Source organism: Labeo rohita, chromosome 14 (genome assembly GCF_022985175.1).
Source record: "Labeo rohita strain BAU-BD-2019 chromosome 14, IGBB_LRoh.1.0, whole genome shotgun sequence".
NCBI classification, from domain to species: Eukaryota; Metazoa; Chordata; class Actinopteri; order Cypriniformes; family Cyprinidae; genus Labeo; species Labeo rohita.
This window is the reverse complement of record NC_066882.1, coordinates 27548574-27569969: the sequence shown is the minus strand read 5'-3', so window position 1 is coordinate 27569969 and position 21396 is coordinate 27548574. Positions and strand designations below refer to the sequence as shown.

Below are 21396 nucleotides of genomic sequence, written 5' to 3'. Positions count from 1 at the left end.
CTTTCAGCCTTAATCCCATGGCAAATGAGCTTCTTCCAGGCGGCTTGTGGGGAAAGAGCTGTTATATAAAACGTAAGAGGTGGAGGTTGTGCAAGAGCCTGGATAGCTCAGTCAGTAGAGCATCAGACTTTTAATCTGATGGTCCAGGGTTCAAGTCCCTGTTTGGGCGAAGGACCATCATCTTGTTGGCGGCCTCAGCTTACTGTCGTGCTCTGCTGTGTGGTGGCATATGCTTAAAGATGTGACAGAGTTCACATGCAGTCTTTGCTGTGTTTCCCCTTCAAGAATGTTTCGTTGCCTGTGGTGGGGTGTTTTCCCCTTTTGAGAGTTCTACGTTTGGCGAGTTCAGTAAAGCCACAGCCAGTTTGTGGGGTTTTTATTCTCACCCAACTTTGAGGTCGCCTGTGCTCATTTAAACGTATGAACAGCTACAGCCGTGCGACTTTGTGCGAGACTTGGCGGCTGGCTTTCTCCTTGTTGGGCCCGCTGTTTTGTCTGCAGCAGGGCCGGCTTGCAATCTCGGCTGCGTGACTGAGCTGACTGGGATGCAAGTGGGTCAGGCAGCAGTGCTGCACAACGACAGGGCAGAGGACAACCAGGTTGCCGTAGTCGTGGCCGAGTGGTTAAGGCGATGGACTAGAAATCCATTGGGGTCTCCCCGTGCAGGTTCGAGTCATGCCGACTACGCTGTTTGCCGGTGCCCCTGGCGCTGGGGAGACGCGACGTGCCCTTTTCTTGCGCGTCGGTCGCACGGATTTGCGCAGCCCCTCTCCAAACTGAAAAACACGCTGCTTGCCCTTTTTGTAATCGGACGGCTGCCACTACAGGCATGAGCCAGTGGTGCGCCGTGATCGTATAGTGGGTAGTATTCTGCGTTGTGGCTGCAGCAACCCCAGTTCGAATCCGGGTCACGGCAGCCCTTTGCCGTTGAGCGACAGGGACGTTTGGCTCCTTTCTGCCGCCTCGTCCTTAAACTGGATTTTGCGTCTGAAGCTCTTCTGGCATCCTATGTGACATGCCCTTTTCTTGCGCGTCCGTTGCACAGATGTGCGCAGCCCCTCTCCAACCGAAAAACATGCCGCTTGCCCTTTTTGTAATCAGACGGCTGCCACCTCAAGTGTGAGCCAGTGGCACGCCGCGATCGTGTAGCGGTTAGTACTTTGCACTGTGGCCGCAGCAACCCCAGTTCAAATCCGGGTCATAGCAGCCCCTTGCCGTTGGGCGACGGGGACATCGGGCTCCTTTTCACCACCTCATCCTTAAGCTGGATTTTGCGTCTGAAGCTCTTTGGCATCCTGTGCTGCCCGCCTCCAGCCAAGTGAGCAGGCGTAGTCGTGGCCGAGAGGCTAAGGCGATGGACTCGAAATCCATTGGGGTTTCCCCGCGCAGATTTGAGCCCTGCCGACTACGGGCGGGCTTTCACTTCTTCAACTTTAGCTTGGCCTGGACTTTGCTCTCACTGCCATGTTTGCTTGCAGCCTTAATCCCATGGCAAATGAGCTTCTTCCAGGCTGCTTGTGAGGAAAGAGCTGTTATATTAAATGTAAGAGGCAGAGGCTATGCAAGAGCCTGGATAGCTCAGTCGGTACAGCATCAGACTTTTAATCTGAGGGTCCAGGGTTCAAGTCCCTGTTCGGGCAAAGGACTGTTATCTTGTTGGCGGCTTCAGCTTAGTGTCGTGCTCTGCTGTGTGGTGGTGTACGCTTAAAGATATGACAGAGTTCACATGCAGTCTTTGCTGTGTTTCCCGTTCAAGAATGTTTTGTTGCCTGTGGTGGGGTGTTTTCCCCTTTTGAGAGTTTTACGTTTAGCGAGTTCAGTAAAGCCATAGCCAGCTTGTGGGGTATTCTCACCCAACTTTGAGGTCGCCTGTGCTCATTTAAATGCACGAACAGCTACAGCTGCGCGTCTTCGTGCGAGACTACGCTGTTTGAGACCCCTGTGCTGTTTGCAGTCGCACAGGTTTTCTTGCGCGTCAGTCGCACAGGTTTGCGCAGCCCCTCTCCAACCAAAAACACGCCGCTTGCCCTTTTTGTAATCAGACAGCTGCCACCACAGGCATGAGCATTAGTACTCTGCGTTGTGGCTGCAGCAACCCTGGTTTGAATCCGGCTCACGGCAGCCCTTTGCCGTTGAGCGACAGGGAACGTTTGGCTCCTTTCTGCCACCTCGTCCTTAAACTGGATTTTGCGTCTGAAGCTCTTTGGCATCCTGTGCTGCCTGCCTCCAGCCAAGAGAGCAGGCTGGCCACAACCAGGCGTAGTCGTGGCCAAGAGGTGGACTTGAAATCCACTGGGGTCTCCCTGCGCAGCTTCGAATCTTGCCGACTATGCTGTTTGCCGAAGCCCTGTGCGCTGGGGAGACGTGACTGTGTCTGTCGCACGGATTTGCGCAGCCCCTCTCCAACTGAAAAACACGCCACATACCCCTTTTGTAATCAGAGGGCTGCCACCACCAGGCGTAGTCGTGGCCGAGAGGATAAGGCGATGAACTCCTTAAGCTGGATTTTGCGTCTGAAGCTCTTTGGCAGCCTGTGCTGCCCGCCTCCACTCAAGAGAGCAGGCATGCAACAACCAGGTGTAGTCGTGGCCGAGAGGTTAAGGCGATGGACTCGAAATCCATTGGGGTCTCCCCGCGCAGGTTCGAACCCTGTCGACTACGGGTGGGCTTTCACTCTTTCAGCTTTAGCTTTCTGCGACGATAATTGCGGCTTCCAAGGCCTTTGGCCTTCGCTCTGCCATGTTTGCTTGCAGCTTTAATCCCGTGGCAAATGAGCTTCTTCCAGGTGGCTTGTGGGGAAAGAGCTGTTATATAAAACGTAAGTGGCGGAGGTTGTGCAAGAGCCTGGATAGCTCAGTCGGTAGAGCATCAGACTTTTAATCTGAGGGTCCAGGGTTCAAGTCCCTGTTCGGGCAAAGGGCTGTCATATTGTTGGCGGGCTCAGCTTACTGTCGTGCCGGTCCAGCTCCGCTGCGTGGCAGTGTACGCTTATTTAAATTGCAATTTTTTTATGAAAATAACCAATCGTTTCTCTAGATAAGACCCTTCTTCCTTAGCTGGGATTGTTTACAACCACATTTGGGATCATTGAAGCTGCAATTAAACTGCATTTTGGAAGTTCAATATCGGGGCACCATATCAGTCCATTATATGGAGAAAAATGCTGAAATGTTTAACTCAAAAAAACATAATTTCTTTATGGCTGAGGAAAAGAAGACCTGAATATCTTGGATGACAAGGGAGTGAGTACATTGTCTGTACATTTTTGTTCTGGATGTGGACTTCTTTAAGATCACAGCTAATAAGATGAGTAAAAAAATGCTTGCATACCGTGTTTTGTGAATCCATTTGAATGCATGGATATTCAGACCTTTCCTTTTAATAAATAGTCAACCAAAGCCTGACAAATTTCAATAAACAAGGACTTCTTTATGGTATAGAAGCTTGTTTTAACCACAGAATAAAGAATAAAAAACATAAGTGTGAGATTAAAACAATTATATATACTTTCCTCTCTCGCAATTTTAGTTTATATTTTAGTTTAGAGTTTATATTTTGCAATTACAACTTCATAACTCACAGTTCTGTTTTTTTTTTTTTCTTTCTCAGAATGTGATATATAAAATGCAATTATGAGTTAGAAAGTCCATATAGATATAAACTCATAATTGCAAAGGGGAAAAAAGTAAATTGTGGGATAAGGAGTTGCATTTACCTTTTTAATTTTTTCTTCCATGGCAGCTTCCATTTCACAGTGAGGACTAAAACATCAATGAATGTAATCAAAATAATTTAAAAGCAAATGTGCATACATAACTAAAAAATATCAGAGAAGCCACTTAGGATGAGATTTTATAAAACTGTTAGGTTTCATGTGACTCAGATGGGCCATGTTGTTGGACCAAAAAGCACTTTCGTTGTTCATGAAGGCATTATAATGAGAAAAGAAAGCCTGAACAGATGGCAGGTTCTTTTAATATGGTACTGGATACTGGCTAATTTTACACAAATTATATATTTTATAGATGATCATACTAACAAACTTGAAGTCATTTTCCAAGATCAATTACAGAGTGAAAAATGTGTTTGTATTCATTTACTGCCACCTTTAGTTTTTATGACTAATTACCACATTTTCGAATAATGGGAAAGTCATCATATGAAATAGCAAACAGAAATATGAAAATGATGTAACTAAAATGTTAAATCAAAACGAGTTTATATTTAAGATTATTTATCTAAACTACAACACTTACGTATCTGATATTAAGAATTTCATAACCTGTACATAAGAAGAAGAAAACTGTTTGAATTTTATTTTTTGGCTTTTCAGTTCTGGCTTTGGAACCAGAGAACATCAGGTGTTGAGTTTAATTCACTTTCCAATCTGCACAGATAGCAATATATACTGCTTTTACAGAGAGGTTTTGCAACATTCTGTAATGTTTCTAAATGACTGTAGATGAAATAGTGTGGTGTCAGCTACTGATAGTATACAAAGAGGCTGCAATTGATGATGTGCAGAAAAAAAAAAATGCAGAAAACGTTATATCCGTTAATTCTGACGTTGCTACTAGAGTTTTAGACGTGCTGAGGTTCTCTGACCCTAGAGGGGAGGAGTCTCTTTTCACACTGGAATAAAGTGAAAATGAAAACAGCACGATCCAAGAGCAACACCAACATCAGGTAAAGCAGTCTCTCAATACAAAAATGAATAAATAATTAATGTTACCTTTACATGTAGCGTCGTGTGTTCTAGAATTAGGCTATATTTGAACGCTACACTCTCCTAAATGTCCTAAAAGGTGTTGGGTTTGGCAGAGGATGGCTAAAGATGAGGTGAAACCTCTATTTTACATATATATCTTTTTATAGCGTGAAATGATAGCGAGTTATTGAATCATTAACTAGTGATTGATTTAATAATACTAATTCACGCCACTACTCTGTGTTTCTTAATTTTGCGATACATTTGTTGATTCAGCTTTGATCGGAACTGTTTTCGATATAGTGAAGCACAAATATAGACAAAGGAATCATCAAATTTAGGTATTGAACAGATACATTTAGTATACATAGCCGTCATGCAAATACTTGGTAAATCCATAGTTACCATAGTTGGTTTTGCTGCACTAACCATATCTTAACCATGGTATTTATAGTAAAACTGTTAGTCAATACGCCAAATAAATAAATAAATAAAGTTACTAAACTTCTATTATAGTAAAACCATGGTTAATTTTCGTAAAGGGTTGTACAGGCAAGCAGATGAACCCAGAATATAAACGCAACGCGTTTTAAAGTTTCACATTAAGTTTGGCGTTCATATTCTGGGCTCATACTTGTCTGTATAAATTTGCAATATTAATACTGAATTTTATCTTTTAACATCGCTCTTTTAATACATTAAGCTCTTTAATTGTTTTCCAGTAATTTAAGTATTGCGGCAGGTTATTATGACTACAAATGGCCAAAACTGTCATTGACAAGCTTGTGTTGCAGTTTTATGGACATTTCCCACCAGGTCTTCCAGTCAGTCACGTGACTAAAAAATATGAGAGAGACGAAAATGGCTGTTTGGTTCGACAGTCAAAATGTACAGTCATACAAATTAAAATTACGATCGTTGCGCTACATCGCTAATTGTTGGTGGGAAAAGTAGCTAGCACTGGAAAATTTTCGGTTTAATTTCCTCGTTATCCATTTATTTTGCATTTAGATCGCAGAATCATGGTTAAAGTGGATTGTTACAGGTGTGAACAGTGTTGGGAAGGTTACTTTGGAAATGTAATAGGTTACAGATTACAAGTTACTTGATTTAAAATGTAATAAGTAGTGTAACTTTTCAGTTACTTTATAAAAGTAATAACTTATTACTTTGAATTACTTTTTGATTACTTTTCTAAATTACTAATATTGTCAACTGCTAATCATTTTGAAACATTTAAACCAGGCAGAGTGAACATTACAGTAGCACTCAACACTGATTACTGTCAGACTTTCAAAATCCTTCATCACTTGAATTAAAATGATAATAAGTAAGGGATAACATCCATCTTTATTTTGCGTTAACAACTGGCTACATTATCAACAACATTATCCAACTTATTACACAGCTGCTTGATGGATTATTTAGATGTTTTGTGTCAAAATTATTAGACATGAAACACTGATCTGAGTTGAAATATCTGAACGCAAAGCTTCCATGAAGAAATCAGTTGCTAGCAAATGGCAAGTTCAAACTAGACATTTTAGGGATACAGTGCAGTCATACCTATTTTCTTACACAACATTTCACCACATAAATATCTAAGGAAGTAGTACTAGTTTGTTAGTTATCTTATAATCCATTACAATGTACAAAAAAACAAAAAAAAGCTGCATTTGTATGAAACAATAGAGCGAGTCCACGATACCAGGATGACAGAATTAAGAAATTGTCCACATAATATTGAATTAAGCTTTAATATTTTATTAGCTAAGCAAACACAAAGCTGACTTAAGTTATTAGCTCCTACCAGTTGCTATTGGGGAATAACATACCTTGGAATGTCATGACTGACCAATCAGATTTTGAAATCAAATGTTTGCATAGTTACGACAGAAAACACTAGCATCTAACAATGCTTTGGAAAAAACTTAAAAAATAAAAAAATCTTAAAAAATAAAGTTTATGCATAAACCCAAATAGGAAATAAAACAGTTATCGAATAAGCATGTGTCCTATTCTGTGTCCTAAACTCCTGAAACATTGGTGTCTCATTTTAGAGCAGTCAATGCAATTTATGAAAGAAGTCAATTAAATCTGTAAGTGGGGGTGGGTCTGTGAAAAAATTCAGATGTAATCCCCTTTGTAATCACTGGCATTTTTCAAAAGTAACTGAAACTTAATTACACATTTTTTTTCTCAGTAACTGTAATAATTACAATTACATTTATTTTGTAATTAAATTACGTAATTCCGTTACTTGTAACTAGTTACTCCCCAACACTGGGTGTGAATATATATATACACACACACACACACATTATATGATATCAATTGGTAAAAATACACTTTATAAACTATGTATACACACTTATTTTGGCATTTTCCCCCAGACCATATTAGTATATTCTGGTAATGTTGATCGGATGGACCACGGCCAGCCTGGACTGTCCTTGCCCCTGGTTTAAACATGGGCACATTTGGCAAATTTAAATCTTATGTAATAATAATCAACCTCTGGCAGAAGAAACTGAAGAAACACCCAGTTACATTCAACTCAACGTAATCAACTCTTTGTTTAGCGAACAGCTGTATAAAAACAATTATCACAAATTTAGTTAACAGTCAACCTGTTTAGTTAATGTCAACCTGCGGCTTCATGACATCACAGCTGTGCTGATATTCAGACCAGGATTCTTTGGTCATGTGACACTGGGTAAGAGTACAGGCTGTGACTGTGATTGACAGGATCATGTTGCAGCCCTGAACATTCTTTAACTCCATAGTAACACTTCCTCGTTGTTGTTAAGCGACTCTTCAGGTAAATCTTGATTCGCAGCTTTAAGAATGAAGAGTGATCAGTGGAACCTGGTTTCTCGACATTCAGTAAGCTTTGGCTGACAAGCAAGAGAAGACGTGCAAAGACGATACTCTTTTTATTTTCAAAGATGCCAAAACCCGCTAATGTGATGATAACCGTGCCAGTATACCAGCAACGGCAGTATGAAGTCTCCAAGTTCCTGAAGACCAAGCCGCTCGCTTTGGGGGTAAAACACACTGTTCTACATCAATAGAAGTATTTAGTTTGTATGAATTAACAGGCACTATATGTTACGTTTTTGTCTTACAGATTTTGGAAATATTGCTAGGCCTATTGGGACTCTGTTTGACGATCTGGAATGGTCGTTTTTTTATCCTCTGGTCACCAATCAGTGTAAGTCAGTCATTTTAATACCAGTACAACATTATACAGTGAAGAAATACTGAAATCTGTTCCATTTCTGTTCTACAGTTCATTTTAACTGGAGTTACAACAGTCTCAGCAGCAAGCACATGTAAACTGTGTTTGGTTAGTGTCAGTTCGTAATTTACGTAATAATTTTGCATAAGGGGAATTTTTAATGGGTTTTATTTTAAATCAGATCTTCTGTACTACAGGTCAAATCATCACAAATGCTCGGCTATTTAAATGCAGGAGCAGCTGCTCTGTCTCTCCACTTTCATTTTTATTACACTGGGGTAAGTGCTTTAAACACATGTACAAAATACATATGTATAGATTAAAATGGTTTCTTGTTATATATTGTTTATATTGTGATGCTGACAGTCTACAACAATGTGGCATAGCCCATCCTCTATACTGTTTAGATCTGGCAACCGGTTTTCTGATTCATATTTTAGTTCATAATCACCATGTGTCTATTATTTATTCAGGGTGTGACTTGCTTTCTCCTTCTGGCCTGTGATATTCTCATCTTCATCTTCTCTGTTACTGTTGCTTTAACCTCCTGTTTCTGCTGCTGCAGACCAAAGGTAAACCTCGTGAAGAATTTAAAACATTCTCATCTCAAAGAAATGAATCAGATAGATGTGTAACAAATGTCATGTTGGTTCTCTCTCAGACAAGACGTGTCGAGATCAGTTATATGAACGGAGATTTGCCTGTCAACCATATTGTGCTAACAGGCCAGTCGGACTCCTCTGTTAGTTCAGTCATGTACTTGCTGCCAGCAGCACATGGCTCAGTCCCATCTGCGCCTCTGCCAAATTACAGTCCAGTACCAAATGTACCTCCACCAGCCTACGACCAGGTCTCATATGCACCTCCATCAAACTACGGTCCAGTCCCAAATGAACCTCCACCAGCATATGAGGTAATCAGGAGCATTTTTGAGTAACTGTAGGAATCTATTATAATTTATAATGGTTCATAGACACTCTATAAATAATCTCCACCTTCATATTTGCTTGCTAACCTGTTGCAACTGCTGTATTAACCAGCTCTAATACACTGTGTTCTGTTATTGCAGTATGAAGATTTACAGACCAGAAGATAAACTAGATCACAGACACAAACAGGGACATTTTATATTTACACAATCTATGTTACTGGATTATGGTAAATGTGGAAAATATATATTTATAACTGTGTAGATAATGTATAAATAATTATAATGTTACAATACAAATAAATTATTTTTTAAAACCGAATCTGTGAATGCATGTTGTAAAGGAATTTTGTCGTAGAAAAACCAGAAATAAAACCAGTGATAAAAGTCATGAAAAATAATTAAATTAGTTTTGTCCACTTTAAAGTGCAAGAAACATGCATGGCTTTTTTAAGATTTATTTTTGGGCTTTTTTATGCCTTTATTTGGACAGGACAGTGTAGATTAGACAGGAAACCATTGGGTGAAGGAGAGAGGGGAGTGGGATTGGCAAAGGACCACAAGCCAGGATTCGAACTCGGCTCGCTGTGAACACAACTGCACTGTATGTCGGCGCACTGACATGCATGGCAATTTTAATGTATTGTTACTCTGTGTGTCCTTTTATCTTACACCTTTAACCCTGTGATTATTCAGATAGGGTAAGGATAATCTGGCCTAAACCATAAAGTACTCACCAGCCGGCAGGTTAATGTTCTTCAGGAATGACGTAGAAGACTCCCTTGTGGTTGTTCTTGCTTGAGGCTTTATCTGTAGTTATACGTAAAGTCTCATGGGAGGCAATCATAACAGTAAAATCATTTATTTTATTGGTTACAATACAAAGCAGTTAATGCAAAAATAAACAAAATCGGCTAAGCTACAAGCTCTGTAATCAAACTCTAAACTCCCTCTTGATAGGACATCAGGTGTCCCTCACGCTTAATGCAGGCAGCATCTCTAATATTAAATGGGTCATAACATGTTTTTTTTTTATTATTATTTTAAAGGGGTCATCGGATGCAAACCTTACTTACATCTTGTTTGAACATAAATGTGTGTTGGCAGTGTGTGTACACAACGACCCTGTTATGATAAAAATCCAATCAGTGATGTTTTTGTAATGTTTATAAGAAATATCTCCTTTTTCAAATCAAGCCATTCTTAGCTTCTAGTCTGTGTGACGTCACGCCAACAGAGGCCGCTCCCACGATAGTTGATTGACACGACCGTCTTACCTTAGACCCGCCCTTAATGAGCTGAGTGAGCTGTAAACAGTTTGATTCCGACCGCCATTGTGTCAACTCAGGTGCAGGGGAAGACAAGTATGTTTCCGATTGAGCGACTGAGGTGTTTTTGGATGTAATAATGAACACAGCAGTTGTCATTTACTCCCGACATCTGAGCTGCCGAAGACGCAGAGGATTAACGTAACTTTAATTCGTTTTTGAAGGAAATGCACCTGGCGATCTACATAAATGTGTCATCTACATAAATGTTTGCACGAGTCATTCGTGATCCAGCTTCACCTACAGCAGAAGTGAGTATACAGTAAGTGTCTTTTATGCATCTTTGCAAATAGCCTTTCTTAAATGGATGGTTCACCCAAAAATTAAAATTTGATGTTTATCTGCTTACCCCCCCGGGCATCCAAGATATAGGTGACTTTGTTTCTTCAGTAGAGCACAAACGAACATTTTTAATTCAAACCATTGCAGTCTGTCACTCATATAATGGCAGTCAATGGGATCCACAGCTTTGAGAGTCAAAAAAACATACACAGACAAAACCAAATTAAACCCTGCAGCTTATGACGATACATTGATGTGTTATGACACGAAACAATTGGTCATTGCTCAAAAAAGTCAACACTCCCAGATGAATTGTGCAAGTTTTTAATCGGTTGCAACAATCAGGATAAGCACAACTAATTGCGGTGGATCAGATGTAAAAAAATTATATACTGTTTAGTTTCCTCCACAGACCGATTGTTTCATGTCTTAACACCTCAATGTATCGTCATGAGCCGCAGGGTTTAATTTTGTCTGTGTATGTTTTTTTTGACTCTCAAAGCTGTGGATCCCATTGACTGCCATTATATGAGTGACAGACTGCAACGGTTTGAATTAAAAATGTTCGTTTGTGCTCTACTGAAGAAACAAAGTCACCTACATCTTGGATGCCCTGGGGGTAAGCAGATAAACATTTTTTCACAAACAAATTTTCATTTTTGGGTGCACTATCCCTTTAATAATGTGCTAGTTAGCAAGTTTTGTGGCTATATGCAGCAAAAGTAAACATTACGACTTATCAGGGAAGAGAAGGGTAGGGTGAGCGGAGCTCATTAGCATTTAAAGGCAAATACACTAAAACAGCTTGCTTTGAAAAGTTTTTTTAACACTACCACTGAGAAATTTTAACCAAAGTATGTTATAAACTTCTCATTAAGACCCCAAAGAATAACTTAAATACTTATGTTAACCCTCTACGGTACGCAATATGATATCAATGAGGAAAAAATTATTTGTGATGTTTTTCCTGCTTAAAATCGGACATTATAACAATATCAATAAAGATTTTTATTATTTTTTTATTTATTTATTTTTTTTAAAGTTTGTTGCCTCAAGGCAACATTGTACCACAACAGACAAAATTAAACATTTGATATTTTCATGCAGAAAAAAACAATAAATTTATTTAAAACATCAAGTTCTTTAATCAAACATTTGAACAAACAGATTTATCACACTTTTGATGTTTTGCACATCTCATATTTAACAAAATATAAGATTTCATACCCACATGTTGCTTTCAGGCAACACTGTACCATCGTGGATCACAAGTATAACCGAACTATCATATCTGTTATCATACCAAAACATTGTAATTAGTGTTGTTTCAAAGTAAAAAAATTAAAATTATCATAACCTTGTGCTAATATATAACTTATCCTTACAAGCACGCACATACACAAACAAGCACATGCATGTAAACTCTTCTTCCTCACTTATGACTCCTCACTGCTTGTGAAAGCTGAGGAAGCACTTCCTCTCAACAGAATATGTGCAAATATTGTATATGAATTACAATTCTTATAAATGCATTGCAATATCATGCAAAAACATTTAGATAATTCTAACTTTTTTCTTACAAATATCATATACATGTATGTTATGCTACATGCCTGGTATGGCCTTAATGTGATTCCATTACGGTACAGTTGCCTTGAGGCAACATGCAGTTTTTTGTAATTTCCTATAATATATATGATGATATATTATGAAACGTTTTTGAAAATACTTCTTTACTAACCAGTGAAAGTGATTCAGATTTTTGTTGGCAATTACATGAATGAAAATGGATGAAAAATGCACCTTTCTCTGGACAAAATATGGAGTCGTGTGACATGTGCACGTCCTGAAAAAGGAAACAAAATAGACCCCTATGGGTCATGTGACCACTTTTTTGCAATTTAATTTGTTAGACTTTGACTTCTTTACTAAGAAAGGATTGATTCATTAAATGGGTGGCTCATTTTATTTAAAAAAACAAAAATAGGCTGTGTTGCCTGGAGGCAACACGGTACCATAGAGGGTTAAGTTAGTTTTTTGGTAACAAAAAAGAAAAAATATTATTTACAGCCCTCATCCTGACCCTGAAACAACCTGTTTTTAGGGGTGGGTCCTTTAAGGCTTAGCAATCGGCCACTGTTATGATTATCTAACGTCATTGCATAGGAAACAGTAGCAATGCCCCCTCGCTGTTGCATGTGAGTGTTTTGACAACATGATTTTAAAAAACATAATTTCCAGACAAAGAATTATGAAATCATTTACTTACCGTTTGTGATGCAGCCTCAATCAGATCTAGTATTGCTTCATCTATCAAAAAGTGTCTCTTTGTGAACTCTCTATGATAATGTGCTTTATTTACAAAACAAAACACTTGGCATTCCTCTGACACGATCTGGGATGCCATAAAAAATAAACTATCTACTTGTTCCTTATGCTGGGATCCTTCTGATGTCAGTACAAAGATGTAAACGTGCACCTGTATACTGTGTCCAGTGTAGACAAGATAGCACCAGTGACTAAATTGTTTTTGACGCAACACAACACTAGCATCCAGCGCCTGTTGTTGGGGCCTATGGTGAGAAGACTATTCGTCGATGTCTTGCTCTGAATGCAGTGTTTATGCAAATGTTTGTGCCACTGCGACGTTATCTTGCACCTCAGATCCAAATGAGCCGTTTTGGAGCTTGAGTTAAATAAATGCTTTGTTTATCATGAGGAGAATGTTTTAAGCTATGAAACTTGCATCCTCTTATATGCCAAAAGATCAAGGCAAATTTGATTTCTCATGTCATGACCCCTTTAACTGCTTTGTATTGCAACTAATAAGAGATTTTATTGTTATGATTGCCTCCCGTGAGACTTTACTTATAACTACAAACTGAGCCTCAAATAAACACCACAAGGGAGTCTTCAACGTCTTTCCTGAAGAACTGCAACCTGCGGGCGGGCGAGTACTTCATGATCTAGGCTGGATTTGACTATCCTTACCCTGCCCTGAATAATCATAGGGTTGAAGGTGTGAGATAAAAGGACACACCAAGTATCAATATGTACATACTAACAATGCAAAATGTAATTGCTTTTTATTTCCCAAGTCAACATACCCTCAGTAAACATCATGGAAATTTCACTTGATAGTTTCGCCACAGTACTTACAGACTGACATTTAATATCCAATTTAACAGTGTTTAGTGTGCACTTTCAAATAACTTAATGTTTATGTTTGTATCACTCAAATGAATGGTTAGCACAATCAAGTTAAAAATTGATTGTTTATTATTCATTAACCTCTAAAATTATAATCTCTTAAGAACAGACTAACATTTTTCACATTTTATACTTAAGTTTGGCTTTGACCTGTCCTAGCAGATGCAAAAGTAATGCTTCCAGCTTTACTTCAGAAGACCTATTGAAATCCGTGGATTTGAAAACAGTGGAATATTGAGAGAAAACAAAGCACTGCATATCAACATCAACACTTCATCTCAGCACTGAAGCAAAGAGAAATATTGGTTTAGATGGTGAAAAGATGTTCACATAACTAAATTATAAATTAGATGAGTATCTGATTGCATAGAACAGCCATTCTTCAACCATCTTTATTTTTTCCAAAAATGTATTCAAACTTTTAACACAAGCAGGGTTATTTTGGTATTACTAAGATACTATTAGCATTTTTGTTATTATTTTGTATTAGACTATAAAAATTAAATTATAAATATATTTTTTGTTTTCAATTTAATTTTAGTTTAAGTTAGTAATTTTTTTGTCAATTTAATTATTTTTTGTTCTTTATAAAATATATATATATATATATATATATATATTTAAAGTGAGTTGTAGTTTTTCTCAAGTTAACCTAAATGAAAATATTTTTCAAATATTAAACTAAATGAAGGTAAGAAATATTGCCTTATATATATATATATATACATATTTTTTCTTTTTCTTTCTTTCTTTCAAAATTTGTTATATTTTACCAGGTAATGTTTATTTCAAATAATGAAAATGGAAAAATGTTTTGTCATGGTTTTAGTTTTAGATCATCATAATAACCCTTCTTGCTGCTGTATGTTTACAGTGACTTGTGAATTCATTTGTGCAACTGGATTTTCCGTTATCTCTCTTCTCTACCCTTTTAATAAATAATCAAAACTAACAAGTTCAAGTAACGAAAGGCCACAAGGAGGAATTTCTCCATGTGAAGACTAACACAAAAACAATCTAACTAATAAAATTTAAAAGCTGAATGTGCAAAAGTAAGTGAAAGTGACAGAGAAATAACGTAACTGTTTTTTTTTCATCTGATTTTAACAATCAGCTTAATGATCAGTTGACAATTTTAAAGGATTTGGCATTGGATTTGGTCTATTCATACTTGACCTGTCCATCAGAGGCTTTTGCTTTGTCTCTCGGCACTCTCCCCATGTTGTAAAACTCTGCGTTCGGTCTCATGTCAGTCAGATGGGCCATGCGGTTGGATAAGGCAAAGAAGGCAGCAATGGCAGCTATGTCCCAAATATCCTCCCGGTCAAAACCATGAGCCTCCAGGGTGCTGAAATGTTCTTCGGTTACTGTTTCACTCCTGCAGACGGTCAGAGCAAAGTCCAGCATGGCTTTCTCACGGGCGCTCAGCTCTGCAACCTTGTAATTAACTGCAACCTGTGCCACAAGTAAAATCAATTAGAAGCCTACTCATATTATTTATAGTATTCTTGTAAAATTGAGACTGAGGGGGTGTTAAACAGTTTTACATTGTTTTATTTAATTGTTAGGTACCTGATCAGCCAGCATGGTTTTTTTGGAATAGATGCGGTGCAACGCACTGTGGGATACCACACAATACAAGCAGTGATTGTGAGCACTGGTCGCAACAACGATCAATTCTCGATCCGCTTTTGACAGACCACCTGTTACAAAAGTACAAAAGTCTTACAGCAATTAAAATATCAATGTTTAACATCAAATTTAAATTCTGATTTAAAAAATCATAAATAATTTGCATGACTGAAATAAGGTGTCTTGTCTCCTTTTCTGTTTTTCCTTTTAAATCAGTCTTTACAAATTCATTTTAAACAGTCTTTCGTTTTTTTAAATGTCAACAATACAAATATTCAATGTGATTTCCAATTATATTTATAAACTAATTACCAAAATATTGCTTAAATTTGTTTTAGATAGATGAACTACACAATATGATAATTTTCTGGAATTATTTCTGTAACTCTAACGCTAATTATGCAAGTAAAAATCTGATCCATATCTTGCTTCACTTAAAAACTAATTAAACCAATAAAAAAAAAAAAGTGTATTCTGTATAGATGTGGATTAATTAAATAAAAACAAACCATGAAGCACGAAAAAAAGAACATACCACTTTCCTTGTTCATCAGGGCATTATAATAAGAGAAGAAAGCCCGAAATTCAGCAGGACGATGGGCAAGAACTTTGAAGACATTCGGCAAAAACCCTCCCTGTAGATAAACATGCACATCGTCTAATAGTAGTGACATATAAGACAAAGTTCTCTGTATTTTTTGGTTTAAAATGATATGTGGTGAGTAAATGAAGACAAACTTTTAATTTGGGGCGGACTAACTCTTTAATGTGAATGTGATGCCAAACCTTCTGTTCAACCTCCTCCATCAGCTCCACAATATCAAATGGCAGGTTCTTCTTTTTTGGCACTGGATACCTGCTGATGGTCTCTGAACTGCTGCTGCTGTGCCTTGTGTGAGTAGTTGCTGTTTTCAGACAAACTCTGCTTGCTGGGGCAAGTGAGTACTGCAAATACAGGGCATGTTAAATATTACTTTACGTGCATTATATAATTTCAACAACTTTAAGTCATTTACCAAGTTAAATAATTCACAGCGATAAATGTGTTTACAAATACAACGCAATGATTTTAAGCATTTACAGCAAGATCTACAGGTGCTGATGTTTTCTCGCAAGACATTTGATTTACTCCTACTTAAAAGCAATATATGAACACGTCACAGTTCAGAATGCTAACTAATTTTAAAATCTTACCAGTAACCCAAAATTTGAGCGTTGAATAATCTTTAAAACGCCTCGTAACGACATTGCTCAACTTTATCTTGTACTGTCACTGTATTCCGTGTGTTTGTGTTGGGGACAGACAGACCGCAAAGTGGCTGTTTCAGAATCATGTGCTATAAAGGGCAGCCAATCAGCGAGTCGTATTCTGACACGCCTCTTGAACATTCGACCAATGAAATCGTCCTACGGAGTTATATTTTACTTCCTGTTTACAGTGCTGACGGAAAGGAAGCAAAGCATAATAAGAGAAAGCAAGGAAGCTCAGTGTCAAAGTAAAAGTGTGTTTATGCGTACGAAACAGCGAAAAAGAGAGAGAGAAAAAACGTAGCATTTTAAAAACGCAAAAAGATATTTATTTCTTTTATATATTCAATTGTTTCTTTTAAATATTCAAAAAAAAAAAAAAAAAAAACGTATAAAATATTACATTGACAATAAAATATTGTAATTAATATAATTATATTCTTAATTTATATTATATTAATATTGAAATAAACGAACACACACATATCTATCTATCTAATTATATTAATACGTTAATATGGGATACTATAAAATTGCCAGAGCTGATCACAATAATAATAATAATAATAATAATAATAATAATAATAATAATAATAATAAGCTACTTATTATATTATTATATTATAATAATATTATGACTAGTGATAAAAGGCGATTTCCTCAAACGGTTGCACACAGAACCCTTTATTTTGAAATTCTCTACATCTTCATACGCGTTCTTCCGGAACTGAATGTAAATATTTTTGGAGTTGCGGTTATCTGATAAAATCTAATCCGTTTTATATCAGAGTTTCTACAGTATATTTTCGCATTTTAATAAACGCATCATCTCACTATGGGTGGGTACGGTGTGATGGCAGATGACGAATCTTTGGATTATTCAGTACATGAAGCCTGGAATGAGGCCACTAATGTTTACCTGCTGGTTATTTTGGTCAGTTTCGCCCTGCTTATGTACGCCAGAAAGTAAGCGTCCATTTCATATTCATTAATCACACGGACAAATTAAACCCGTTAATATGAGCACAACTTGTAAAAGCTATTGGTGACAGTAGACTGTATTGTGCTGCACAAAATGTCTGTGATTATAAGCGTCCTGTAAAGGCAGCTATGCAATGTGTTTTGCTTTGTTTTTATTCAGAAATAAGAGGAAGATTATGCGTATATTTACACTGCCACCAACAGTCGGCAGCTCATCAGAGCCCAACTTCTACGACAGTCTGCAGAAAGTCCGGCTGAGACAACAACTGGAAATGTATTCACTGTGTGCGTTGAGCTCATTTTCATTGTTTACATATTTTTTAAAAAAAAAGTATATTCTTGTCCTGTGGACAACTTATCATGGCAACTATGATTTCTGTCAAAATACCACGCAATTTGTACACCTACAGTTGGTAAACAACAAACAAACAAACAAAACACTGTAAATTAAATGACCAAATAATAATAAAAACAAAACCACAGAAAGATTCTAAAAGCTTCATCTTTAAGAACACAATATATTAAATATAATATAATCTAATATAGTATAATATAATATAATATAATACAATATATATAATTTTATTTATTTTTAAATACATAAAATATAAAATAGGTACTAAACTAAAATCATAATATTGTTGCCTTTAGGAGGTTTGGCATCAGAAAAATGGTCAACAGCATTTGTATATAAAATTTTTTATTTGTGTACTAATGTTTGAAATAAATAACATTAATGTTATTAAAGTCTATTATGCTTACAAAGTCTGCACTTATTTGATCAGAAATACAGAAAAAAAAGTAAAATATTATTACAATTTAAAATGACTTAAAACAAATTCAAAATCAAATTATCTTTTAACATTTATTCCTGAATTTTCAGCATCATTACTCTAGTCTTCAGTCTATCATTCTGATATCTGCTGCTCAAGAAACATTTCTCACTATTATCAGTGTTGAAAACAGTTGTGCTGCTCAATAATTTTGTGGAAACCATGATATTCAGAAGTTTGGAAGTACAAAAAAAAGAAAAAAAAAAAAAAATATATATATATAAGTCTATTATGCTTACAAAGTCATATATATATATATATATTTAAAAATAAATGCTGTTCTTTTGAACTTTCTGTTCATCAAAGAATCCTGAAAAGATTATGGTTTCCACAAAATATTGTGCAGCAGAAACTTTATTTTTTATTGATGTAACAACAGCCAAGAACCATTAATAGTAATTCAGCATCAAATTAGCATATTAGAATGATTTTTGAAGGATGATGTGACATTGAAGACTTGAGTAATGATGCTGAAAATTCAGCTTTAATCACAGGAATATATTATATTTGAATACATATTTAAATAGAAAAAAGTTACTTTTTATGCAGAATTTGTGAGCATAAGAAACGTTTTTTTAAAAAACATTAAAATTTTAATTATTCCAAACTCAGTATATTTGTACACTTGTTGATAGGCTAATTTACATGTGTTTTACATTTCAATACATTTGTGTGATGTTTTAAATACTCTAAAATCTGTCCATGCCTTAACACAGGGGTGTCAAACTCCGGTCTTGGAGGGCTGCAGCCCTGCAAAGTTTAGATGCAACCCTAATTAAACACATCTGATCCAACTAAGTCCTTCAGGCTTAATTGAAAACTGCATAGTATGTGTGTTGGAGCAAGGTTGAAACAAAACTCTGCAGGGCTGCGGCCCTCCAGGAACTGAGTTTGACACCCCTGCCTTAACAGGTAAAGGGTTTGTCAAATCATTTAGAAAGTATTTTACATAGTGTTGATCTGTGCAAAACATTTATTGAACTAAAAAATCTAGATGTCAGCATGCCTGTAAAGATCTTAAAGAGAATATCATGACACCATGATTATCTTGGTAGTTTTGTAATCAGGATCTTTTAAATCCTTGTTTTGCTGTTTTTGTTCCAGCTCGTAAATATGATCAGCAGCACCAGCAGTCGCAGTCAGATAGTGTGCAGCTGTCGATGGAGTGATCCCACCAGAGGAGGCGCTCTTCACCCACTAATGCGGCACATGAGAATAAAGGCAGAACAGGCCAAATCTGATTTATAAGCCCAGAGAGACTTAAGATCCAGAGAAGTGGATTGCTGAGGAAGAAACATACTGGGGGGGAAATTGAATGTTATTGTTATTTTTATTTGAAGAGCCTTGCTTTTTACTCTCATCCTTCATACCTCTCGAACATTCAGAAGAAGGTATTTTAAGAACCTGTGATTTGATTTTCCTCTGAGGGCTTTGGTGGACTATGAAACAGACCGCCCTCTGGTGTTGGAAGTGAAATTAGTTGTATAATATCTCTACGTTTCATTTGTTTGACAAACACATTAGTTGCACAAATCATCTGTGTCATTAGGTTGATCGCTGTTTGGGATCTGCATCCAAACATTTTACCTCACCTCAAAAACCAACTTGGTTACAAAATGCTATTTAGGGTTTTTAAAGTAAAGATGTTGAAATTACTGTTTGCTGGTTGTGTTGTGCTTACTAGGTACTACCTTTTCTTCAATGTCTTCTTATTGCCCTCTAGTGCTAGATTACTTGCATGTCAGTTGTAAAATGTGAATCTGCTTAAAATAAAGGTTTTAAACGTAAGACTGAGTCTTAATTTTGAAATTGACTGCATTCAGTAGCTGGTAAGGCAAGCATCACTATTACTATTTCTCATTATCAGGGTTTGTGAATAGTGTTGGGCAGTAACGCAGTACTTTGTAACGTGTTACTGTAATTTCATATTTTTTTGTAACGGAGTAATTTAATGCGTTATAATTTCCAAATGAGTAATTAGAGTATAGTTACAAGCATGCGTTACTGCTGCGTTACCTCATTGCTGACAGAATGTGTTTTATCACCTAGAAAAAAGGGTGTTGGCTAGCACATGCGACGTCCTCTACCTGAGACCTACTTGGTAATTAAGCGCCTGTGAGGCAGACACTACCAATGAAAACAAAGTCAGCATGGAGAGAGGAAAGTACGTGTTGTGTAGCTGGAAATACAATCATTGTTTTGAGTTTATTTCTGTCAAAGGCAAGAACATTATTGTGCGTTGTCAATTAGAGGAAAAGAAAACCTTTTCAAACCTCAAAAACTCCATATCCGATTTAAAACACATGAAAGAGCAGCACGGCACATTAAAACTTCTTAAGAACGTACCAGGTGCGGAGAGCAAGTCTCTGCCCGCCCGAACTCGCCCATCAAGTCTTGTCTCGCACCGTTCTCTGTAGCGTCGAGTCCAGCGGGAGTGCAGGTCTCTAATCCACTGGCACTGGACTCAACGCAAGCAGCGCAGGACAAGACTTCATGGGCGAGTGCGGGCGGGCAGAGACTCTCGTGTGTGCGGAATGTGATAGAATAAAATGATTTGCCGGTACTCCCGCAAAATAGAAATATCTAAACATAAAATATCTCAAAGAAATGAATTGCTATTCATGTATTGCACAAAAGCAACAAGAACAACTAATATAAAACAAAAACGATTAACACGCATAATCATAGGCAGGGTTTGTATTTATAAAACGTGTTTGCAGCGTTAAACAGTGTTGATTTCTGGAATGCAATGGACAATCCACTCACCGCTTGAAATACCGTGCATTCTGCAACCACACACGCAGCAGCCTATTGCTTTTAGTAAAAATGTGAAAAAAACAGTGGTTTGTGAATGTTGATGCTTTAATAACATGTATTTTATTGGGAGCGTTTATGCTGGGATGTTAGCCAACACTATTTCACATAAATTTCGTGGATGTACAGAAAAAAAAAGCAATGTAACTAATTACTTTTGAAATAAAGTAATCAGAACAGCAATTTCATTA

The 21396-nt window shown here is 37.1% G+C and overlaps 3 protein-coding genes and 6 non-coding genes across 11 annotated transcripts; 8 read left to right on the top strand and 1 right to left on the bottom strand.

Moving 5' to 3' along the window:
- The first annotated feature begins 96 nt into the window (after window positions 1–96).
- Window positions 97–169, top strand: trnak-uuu (transfer RNA lysine (anticodon UUU)). The gene has a single exon. It is a non-coding gene; the product is annotated as a tRNA-Lys (tRNA).
- Window positions 170–605: 436 nt separating this feature from the next.
- On the top strand, window positions 606–687 carry trnas-aga (transfer RNA serine (anticodon AGA)). The gene has a single exon. It is a non-coding gene; the product is annotated as a tRNA-Ser (tRNA).
- A 641-nt stretch (window positions 688–1328) lies between these two features.
- trnas-cga (transfer RNA serine (anticodon CGA)) lies at window positions 1329–1410 on the top strand. The gene has a single exon. It is a non-coding gene; the product is annotated as a tRNA-Ser (tRNA).
- A 157-nt stretch (window positions 1411–1567) lies between these two features.
- Window positions 1568–1640, top strand: trnak-uuu (transfer RNA lysine (anticodon UUU)). Its single transcript has one exon. It is a non-coding gene; the product is annotated as a tRNA-Lys (tRNA).
- A 939-nt stretch (window positions 1641–2579) lies between these two features.
- On the top strand, window positions 2580–2661 carry trnas-cga (transfer RNA serine (anticodon CGA)). The gene has a single exon. It is a non-coding gene; the product is annotated as a tRNA-Ser (tRNA).
- Window positions 2662–2842: 181 nt separating this feature from the next.
- On the top strand, window positions 2843–2915 carry trnak-uuu (transfer RNA lysine (anticodon UUU)). Its single transcript has one exon. It is a non-coding gene; the product is annotated as a tRNA-Lys (tRNA).
- A 1709-nt stretch (window positions 2916–4624) lies between these two features.
- Window positions 4625–9275, top strand: LOC127175946 (uncharacterized). Of its 2 annotated transcripts, XM_051127294.1 has the most exons (8): window positions 4625–4686; window positions 7657–7755; window positions 7839–7922; window positions 8001–8057; window positions 8147–8227; window positions 8423–8521; window positions 8611–8862; window positions 9019–9275. In XM_051127294.1, the coding sequence occupies exons 2-8, from the start codon at window positions 7657–7659 to the stop codon at window positions 9043–9045; spliced, it is 699 nt and encodes a 232-aa protein (XP_050983251.1). In that variant the 5' UTR covers window positions 4625–4686; the 3' UTR covers window positions 9046–9275. The 2 variants fall into 2 exon arrangements, with proteins under 2 accessions (XP_050983251.1, XP_050983250.1); XM_051127293.1 differs by lacking the exon at window positions 4625–4686 and having other exon boundaries at window positions 4699–7755.
- Window positions 9276–13556: 4281 nt separating this feature from the next.
- si:ch211-175m2.5 (uncharacterized protein LOC568697 homolog) lies at window positions 13557–16668 on the bottom strand. Of its 2 annotated transcripts, none has more exons than XM_051127288.1 (5): window positions 16524–16668; window positions 16068–16274; window positions 15865–15964; window positions 15270–15400; window positions 13557–15152 (listed from the first exon to the last, which is right to left on the bottom strand). In XM_051127288.1, the coding sequence occupies exons 1-5, from the start codon at window positions 16575–16577 to the stop codon at window positions 14859–14861; spliced, it is 786 nt and encodes a 261-aa protein (XP_050983245.1). In that variant the 5' UTR covers window positions 16578–16668; the 3' UTR covers window positions 13557–14858. The 2 variants fall into 2 exon arrangements, with proteins under 2 accessions (XP_050983245.1, XP_050983246.1); XM_051127289.1 differs by having other exon boundaries at window positions 16116–16274.
- A 615-nt stretch (window positions 16669–17283) lies between these two features.
- smim19 (small integral membrane protein 19) lies at window positions 17284–20179 on the top strand. The gene is made up of 3 exons (XM_051127295.1): window positions 17284–17543; window positions 17719–17843; window positions 19496–20179. The coding sequence occupies exons 1-3, from the start codon at window positions 17413–17415 to the stop codon at window positions 19558–19560; spliced, it is 321 nt and encodes a 106-aa protein (XP_050983252.1). The 5' UTR covers window positions 17284–17412; the 3' UTR covers window positions 19561–20179.
- The last annotated feature ends 1217 nt before the right edge of the window (window positions 20180–21396 follow it).

What these genes read in the sequence shown, in the direction of transcription:
- LOC127175946 (XM_051127294.1), top strand. Translation starts at nt 7,657, where the DNA reads ATGCCAAAACCCGCTAATGTGATGATAACCGTGCCAGTATACCAGCAA. An exon ending in CCAAGCCGCTCGCTTTGGGG is followed by an intron (nt 7,756 to 7,838) that starts GTAAAACACACT and finishes TTTGTCTTACAG; the next exon opens with ATTTTGGAAATATTGCTAGG. An exon ending in GCACATGTAAACTGTGTTTG is followed by an intron (nt 8,058 to 8,146) that starts GTTAGTGTCAGT and finishes TCTGTACTACAG; the next exon opens with GTCAAATCATCACAAATGCT.
- si:ch211-175m2.5 (XM_051127288.1), bottom strand. Translation starts at nt 16,577, where the DNA reads ATGTCGTTACGAGGCGTTTTAAAGATTATTCAACGCTCAAATTTTGGG. An exon ending in GCTCAAATTTTGGGTTACTG is followed by an intron (nt 16,275 to 16,523) that starts GTAAGATTTTAA and finishes CTGTATTTGCAG; the next exon opens with TACTCACTTGCCCCAGCAAG. An exon ending in AAACCATGCTGGCTGATCAG is followed by an intron (nt 15,153 to 15,269) that starts GTACCTAACAAT and finishes CTTGTGGCACAG; the next exon opens with GTTGCAGTTAATTACAAGGT.
- smim19 (XM_051127295.1), top strand. Translation starts at nt 17,413, where the DNA reads ATGGGTGGGTACGGTGTGATGGCAGATGACGAATCTTTGGATTATTCA. An exon ending in CTGCTTATGTACGCCAGAAA is followed by an intron (nt 17,544 to 17,718) that starts GTAAGCGTCCAT and finishes GTTTTTATTCAG; the next exon opens with AAATAAGAGGAAGATTATGC. An exon ending in ACTGGAAATGTATTCACTGT is followed by an intron (nt 17,844 to 19,495) that starts GTGCGTTGAGCT and finishes TTTTTGTTCCAG; the next exon opens with CTCGTAAATATGATCAGCAG.